The sequence below is a fragment of the Scleropages formosus genome, chromosome 1 (genome assembly GCF_900964775.1).
Source record: "Scleropages formosus chromosome 1, fSclFor1.1, whole genome shotgun sequence".
In the NCBI taxonomy this organism is placed as follows: domain Eukaryota; kingdom Metazoa; phylum Chordata; class Actinopteri; order Osteoglossiformes; family Osteoglossidae; genus Scleropages; species Scleropages formosus.
The window spans coordinates 30,411,125-30,419,229 of record NC_041806.1 but is presented as its reverse complement, the minus strand read 5'-3'; the positions used below and the strand labels follow the sequence as shown (position 1 = coordinate 30,419,229).

Here is an 8,105-nt window from a genome sequence, read left to right as displayed (position 1 = left end):
TAAGATCAGGACTCCATGTTGAAAGGAGCTCATGACTGTATGTCGTGATGAACAAGATCAGCATACCTGAACCTGAACTTCAATCCATCTTTTAGCGACTATAACAATGTCATAAACAACTGTATTATTTAGTGTACTACTATTGGCTCTCCTTTTGCACCTAGAATGCCCAGGAGGTGTCAGCAGACACCGGGACTTGCATTCCCAGAGGTTTATTTTCTCCCTTGTCTTTTGTTGGGAGAATATTGTTTCCTTTCCTTAGTTGCCAGTTGTCATACTTTTTTACTAGTTTTACTAGATACTGCAGTTCTTATAGTCAATATATGTGATGCTAAACTTTTACCTGTGTTACTGCTTTGTCTCTTGAACCCTTTTCAGCACTCTGTGTCACTGTAAGAGGAGTGCTCCATAAAAATACATTGAAAGTCTAGGTTACTCACCTCCTGGTGTAGTTCCCATAAGCAAAGTACTTACCTTAAATTCTTCCAGGGAAAAGACCCAGCAGTATATATGAGTAAATGATTACAAGTCACTTTGGAGAAAAGCATTAGCTAAATGAACAAATTTAGTTTTTCATAGTACGAGACCCCTTTATATGAGGGCTTACTATATTATAAATCTTTATATAAAAAAAAAATTATATTACACTTTTAAGGATTATAATACTTTCAACAAGCTTGAAGATGTGAAAAATGCTTATTTTGTGGGTATCAGTGACATCTAATGGACATGGAAACAAATGTAACTTTTGAAATATGTAGATGGCTATTTTATTTAAAATTACTCCACAGTTTGTAAGCCAGTGGGTGGTCCAACCCAGGGCAAGGGACAGGAGCATGAATATGGACAGCTCTAAGGGACCTGTCCCTGCCCTGACTGAATAATGATGGCCAGCTGCCTACACTTAATATACCAACTACAAGGAATATAAAGACAGCTGGCCTGAACATGGGGGGGGGGGGGGGGGCAGAGGGTGTAGTACAGAACATCTAAACCATTTTCTTTTTAAAGGTTCTGCTATCCTGTGCCTTAGTCCTGTCTCTGTGACCACCCCTGCCCTATGATAGGCCAAACAATGTATCTGTACTTTCCATATGACCATAGATTTAAAGGAAGAATTGGTTTCACTTCTAAATTAACACCATGAGTACTAAACTATAATGGAAATATTGTCTTTGTACACACCATTATTAACATGCAAAAATAAATACCTAAAAATTAAATTCTTGTTTTACCTTTCTTTTGGAAATTGAATTGTCCCAGTGGTAATCATAAGTAGTTTTATTTAAATTTATAATCACATAGATACAGCAAGCTTCATTTATGTGTCCAGCCCCAATAATTTTAGCACAAGGGTTTTAACATCTTACCCTGTGTATTCTTGTATGTGTTATTAAAATATGTTCAATACCTTCTATTATGTTACAAACTTGCATATATATCTATGACAACACATTTACTCAAACCAAGAGAAACATTCTTAAATCATGCATTGAATTAAAGTATAAAAGCACTCAATGGTAAGTTATATACACAGGTATGATATAAAATACCTTGCTTGTAATATTATGTTTCACTTCAGAAACAGATAATCATATGATCACTGAACAAACCAAAGAAAATGCAGCAGGAGCAAAAAGAAAGAAAAAGAAAAAAAAAAAAAAACAGATTTAAAGTATTTTAACCATGGGATATAATTATCTAGTAAAAGATGAGAATCCAGCACCTTTACTAATGAAACGTGGATTTAAGGAGCACCCAAAGTAAGTAGGTACAGCCAGTTTCTTCAATTTATGCCTCTTGCATTTTCCCCATTCACAAATTTTAATAAAAAAGAAACACCAGAATGCGTGCTCAACTCGATATCTAGATTAAATAACAGGCTTCGGTATGTTCCACAGAAAAGTGCTCCTCACCATTGTTATAGCCATCATAGTCATACGTTACCATTCCTAGATGTTTAATAGACATAGCAAACATTCACTGGCACATTCTGAACACTGATCATAATGCCAACACTGATTTTCAAACACCATCCAGGATTACATGTATGGGAGCACCCAACTTGGGGCAGCACTTGATGAAACTAAATCTTGATAAACAACTGAAAATGTACTCAGTTCCTATGCTGGATAGCAATTTTAAGTGTCATAATTTTATTGTTACAATACAATTAATAAGAGGCAGTTCACGTAAGCATCCAAATTGTCACAGAATACTTGTTTATCCACATGCGTAATTTATTTTTTGCCACGTCGGTGTAGCCTTTATTACGTAGACTAAAAGGATCATAAATTAAGAACATAAATATTCCATTATGAATAAAGATGTGAAATCTGAGGCCAGATATGATGTGGTTTCCTTCCATTTTATGGGTCTTAAACTGGTGAATGTATCGGGGTGGGGGGTAACAGAGACATAAGTCTATTACAGAAGGAGGCTTTGTGAATTCACCTTCTAAATGCCATATCTCTATATAGACTCTTTTCTTTGACCTGCTTCTGTATCAACATTTTTTTTTTTTAAGGATTTTCTGTGTCTTCATTTTTATTCACTTTTTTTGCTCATTGCTCTTTTCCAATTACCGTTGATTGCTGTCCTTTGCCTTGCTGCTCCATTAATTGTATTACAATTATACTTATGCTATTTGTACTATGGCAATTTAGCCTCACTATCAAAATAAATAGTGGTTTTCAAACTGACAGTATGAAAAAAAATACTCTATGCTATTCTTAGTTGAAAAGTCCCTAAAATAGCATTACATGAAAACAAAATGAATTCGCATCCCAGTACACTGGCACTGTAAGGTACTTATTTGTGAACAAGCTGATGGGTTTTCAAATGCCCTGACTGGGTGAAAGTCTTCCCACATAAGGAACACTGGAAGGGCCTTTGGCCTGTGTGGATGACAAAATGTCTCTTCAGTTTGGAGGGGGCTCTGAAATCCTTGAAGCATACAGCACACTGGTAGGGGGAACCCTTAACCACTGACATATCACCTCTGCAGGTGCAGGAATGGAGTTCCAGCTCCTGTTCAGTGAAAAAGACCATGTGGCAGTGTGTGCAGCTGAATATCTCACTGAGAGGTTCCCACCAGTATCCCATGGGGACCTCTTGGTCATTTGCCACCCCCTGCCCCTTTGTCCTGCTTTCCTCAGAAGTACTAGAGGCTGATCCTGGTTGATGGGGTTCATGGAGGTCTTTTCTGTCTTCTTTGAGGTCCCCTCTGTCCTCCTGAAGTGCACCCAGGCCAGTAATTGGTAAGGTGTGAATGCGCTGGTGGCACTTAAGGTGTGAGGCCTGCCTGAAGGCCTTATCACAGATGGGGCATGCAAAGGGCTTCTCCCCAGCATGAATCATTCCGTGCCTCTTCAATTTGGAAGAGGAGGAAAAGCATTTCTGACACTCAGGGCATTTGTGCTGTGTCTTGCTTTGCCTAAGGTCTTTATAAGCTGGGTGGTTGATTTGATCCACTAACCCTGTTGCTACAAAGTTTAAGTTGTCCAGGCTTGCATGACCAATGGTTGAACTATTGACAAAACCTTGTTCACAAAGCTGCTCTGGATGCTGCATTTGTTCACCTTTCTCTTCAAGAGGAAGAGTGTGTTGGTCTTGCACCAGTGGTGTTTTACTGTGCTTAACCATGAGTGTGGAGGAGATGTATGAGGGGTGAGGCATGACTGATATTTCATGACCCACCTTAGGTGTTGAGGAATAAACTGTACCTCTCTGTTCATCAAGACTGAGTGTAACAGAAGATGTTAACGTTCTAGAATCAACCGCTATTACAGTGTCTACAGCTTCTTGATCATGTTCAACCAAGGCAGTACTGTTTGGATCACAGTTTTTTGCAGTGAAGGCCAGTTCACAGCTCTGAGATTTCAGATTGTGGTTGTCAAAAGGAAACCTATGATTAGAACATAGTTGGACAGACTGCAAAGTGTGGTAAGTAGGAGGTGTTTCATCTCTCCTGCTTTTCAAAGAAAAAATGGATTCAAGTGAGGGCACCTCACAGACTGGCACAATATCTTGCAGACTACTTTCCGAATGATCTTGAACTTTTAGATTATACTCTTGCCAAGGACTGCTGCTCATCTCCCTCTTATGGGTCTGCTGGTGAATCCGCAGGTGGCAAAGCTGCCTGAAAGCTTTGGCACAGAAAGGGCACTGGAAAGGTTTCATGCCTGTATGAATGAGGAAATGTCGTGACAGCTTAGAAGGTGAGTCAAAATTCTTCAGGCACACCACACACTGGTAGTCTTTCCGACTGTTGTGTTTTACTGCATTTGCAGGACTGGGGGAATCACACTTGGATAGTACTTGATTGGTCCAGCAGCCTGATGGGTTACTGCAAGACTGAGGGCATGGAGCTCCACAGGTATTGTCACTTGTTTTTTCAGCAAAGTCTTTGTGCTTTGAGGTAGGGTTCTGTGGGACACAAGGTAGCAATACTACAGAATCATCATTAACAGCTCCAATATCTGCCGCCTCATCGGCCTTCACAGGCAAGCCCTTCTCACCGAAAGGTTGTTTATAACACTGGACATTTTGGTCTTCCGTATGACTTCCACTGTTGTGTTTGTGGGAGTCACTTTCATGATGACTGTAAAATTCAGGAGGCGCCATGCTGAGCTTATTCATACAAAGTAACATCCCAGATTTTGAGGGTCTTACTATAGAATTGTGACTCTGCTGATGTCGTTTTAGATGTGTTGATTGTCTGAACTTGCGTTCACAGACATGACAGGCAAATGGCTTGTGGCCTGTGTGTGTCAGGTAATGCCGCTGGAGTTTGTACCGGGAGTCAAAGCCTCTCTCACACAGGGAGCACCGGTAGTTCCATCTTGGAAAGTGCTTTCCTCTTGTGTTTGGAAATCTACGGGGATCATTCCTCATACTCATCTCCACAGCCCGTGCTTTGAGGCTGGCATTTTCAAGTCCTGGAAATACACATCCCACTAAGTCCACTTTTTCATTATCCACAAGACTGTTATTCTCTATGCTCCCACTTAGCCGTGGTGTTCTGCTACATTCTATCTTCCTCTGGTGGATGGGCTTCATCCTGATATGGACTTGATGATGTGCTTTCAGGTGAGATGATTGCCTGAAAGCCTGATGGCAAATATGACACTGAAAAGGCCTCTGGCCTGTATGAATGAGGCTGTGTCTTGCCAGCTTGGATGGGGCATTGAAGCACTTCCAGCACAGGGAACATTCATAATTTCTTGGTTTACAGGAGTCCTTCTTGATACCTCCGATCTCAAGCGCAAGCTGCTTTCGAGTCCTTTTTCCAGGGCAAGCCACGGTATCTGCAGTTTGTTCTTCTGACTGAGTAATGGGCTGACTCTGTTTTATACATGCAGGCAAATACTCAGGAATGACTCCTGAAAAAGACTGTCCTTGGGAGGAAACTTCTCTGCTCTGAAAATTACCCTTAGTGGTGGATCTCATTAAGTAAAAAAATTTCCGCAGCAGGGCATCTTTATAGAGCTTCAACCTGCCGTGAGTCTGTTGGTGAACCTTTAGGTGCACTGCTTGTCTGAATGTCTTCCCACATGAAGCACATCGAAAGGGCTTCTGCCCAGTGTGTATTAGGTTATGTCTTTTAAGTTTGTAGGGGCTTGCAAAGCACTTGAAGCACAATTTGCACTGGTGTTTCCTATGGATGTTTCCCATCATGGACTGGAAAATATCCACAGTGAACTTACTTTTTGAGAGCTCTTCCTTACCAACACTGACCATGACAGAGTCTGCTGCTGCAAGCTTTTCTGTAACATGTTCTTCCACTGAAGCACTGCATTTTGGTAGCACAACTGAAGTTCTGGGATCACCTTTCATTTCTGTGGGGAGCAAAGAAGTGAAACAGTCCAAATTGGCATTTCTCAACTGAACACATCTGGTAGTGGAGTGGGTATGGGCATGAAGTTTCACATGAGACAGCTGACGAAATCTTTTCCCACATATATGGCAGCTAAAAGGTCTTTGTCCTGTGTGAATCAGGAGATGCCTCTGGAGTTTGGAGGGGGCAGGAAAATGTTGGAGGCACATGTAACACTGGTGCTTCTTCCTCACATTCCTAGATGTTCGCTTTGGTACATGCTGCTGAGTTGGCACCAGTCTACCAGGTGGTGTCATCTCAAGCTCAGCACAAATATCTGGGTGCCAGTGTTCTGATTTCACCATGATATTCAGCTCAAGTTGCAGTGCAGTCTCTTCACTAACTGGTGACACGATCTGGTTATGGTCAGAACATTCAGGTTTTGCTTCCTGCAAAGAACAGTTTACAGAGTCTATCTGACAGTTGTGGGAGCTTCCAGCATGATCCAGGTTGTGAACATCTTTTCTGACATTGTGTTTGTTGGTATGTTTTTTTAGATCATGAGCTTGAGCAAAGGCTAAACCACATACTCTGCATTCAGAGGGTCTTGATCCTGAGTGGATTAAATAGTGGTGTCTGAGTTTGGAAGGAAACTGGAACGATCTGAAGCAGATGCTGCACCGATAGCTGTCAGCGCTACTCTCGGAAACATTCCTGTTTTCAGTAACTTTGTCCTCTTCGATTTTCACTTTACTAATATGTTTAAGGGTTGAAAGACTCTCTTTCATGTCTTGGGTTCTTGGTAGAGTGCGATGTTTGGGTGGTATGATGGAACCACTATCATTGCTGTATAACAACTGAAAATCCATCATTCTTTGCTCTTGAAGCCTCCTGGGTTTTACAGACACAGCTGATGTAGGTATACAGAGAATGGAATTAGGGCTGACATGGCTTTCAGACTGTAGTTCTAGATCTTTTGATTCGTGATCCACTTTCTCATCTGTGTGATTCTGTACCCCCCATGGCTTTTTGTGGGTTTGCTGGTGGGTCTTCAGGTGTGCAAGCTGTCTGAAAGTGCCACCGCATTCCCAACAATGGAAGGGCCTCTGGCCAGTGTGGATGAGACAGTGTCTCCTCAGCTTGGAGGGTGAACTGAAACACTTTGAACACTCGGAGCACTGGTGTTTCACATTACCTTTGTTATGAGACTTGCCTTGAGGAGCACAATCAGAATGTGTTGAGTGTGGAGTATCTCCCACATCGCTTGTCTGGGGATAGGGTTTGGGCTCAGTTGACTCCTGTTCTTCTTGATTAAGAAGGTGCTTTTGAAGGGGGACAACTGAGGCAAAGGTTTCCAAACAGATGGTCTGTAAATGAACTTTGCTTTCGGCAGGATTGATGAAGTTAAGCTGCTGCTCCTGTAAGACTTGTTTTGGTGCCATCCTGTCAGAGGTGTTCCAGTGCACATCAGGAACACATTGTTGTTTGGATTGTCCTGTATTAAGCGATACCCTCGGTTGCACGGCCTGCCCCAGCTCCTCCTCCTGGGTGCAAGGGCCAAGCTGAGGAAAGCCCTCCTGGGATCCATGAAATGGTAGGGCACTAACATCACTCAGAGGATGTACCTTATTTGTGAGGGCAGCCTGCTTTGCATGAGTTTCCTGGTGCGTCTTAAGATGTGCTGCCTGTCGGAAAGCTTTGCCACACAGCGGACAGACGAAGGGCCTCTGTCCGCTGTGGGTGAGCTGGTGCCTCTGGAGCTTGGAGGCAAACTGAAACTGTTTTAGGCAGACAGAGCACTGATGTGTCATGGCAAAGTAGCAGGCAGGTAGTGGGGCAGCAGACAGTGCAGGGGTCAAAGCTGCTTTTTTGAAAGGTCCAGGTTCAAAGCCCACCTCCTACTTTCATACCCTTGAACACAGTACTTAGCCTGAACTGCTTCAGTAAAAACTACCCTGCTGTACCAACAGGTAAAACATAATGTGATTTTGTATCTTAACTATGTAAGTCACTTTGGAGAGTAGCATCAGCTAGAGAAAATGTAAATGTAAAGCACTCTCTGGGACCCCCAGTGTCGCTCAACACTGCAATCGCACCAGGACCAGTGCTTTTACAAACACCATGTCAGAGGCACTGCTCAATTTAGGGATCTCAAGAGGCACTACCACACGCAACATGAATACACCCAAAATCCCCAGCTGTTCCTTCCTGGCTGCGGTCACTGGATGCAGCAATGGTCTTTTTTTTTCCATTTGCAGCAATAACCCTAGAGGGCAGAAGGATTCAT

General features: G+C 42.5%; 1 protein-coding gene across 1 annotated transcript; it reads right to left on the bottom strand.

The window, feature by feature from the left end:
• Positions 1 to 1,632: 1,632 nt before the first annotated feature.
• Positions 1,633 to 7,903, bottom strand: znf770 (zinc finger protein 770). The gene has a single exon (XM_018735095.2). It carries the CDS (start codon positions 7,627 to 7,629, stop codon positions 2,812 to 2,814), a length of 4,818 nt encoding a protein of 1,605 aa, XP_018590611.2. The 5' UTR covers positions 7,630 to 7,903; the 3' UTR covers positions 1,633 to 2,811.
• Between the last annotated feature and the right edge of the window lie 202 nt (positions 7,904 to 8,105).

Excerpts from the sequence above, each read along its gene's own strand:
- znf770 (XM_018735095.2), bottom strand. The coding sequence starts at position 7,629 with ATGACACATCAGTGCTCTGTCTGCCTAAAACAGTTTCAGTTTGCCTCC.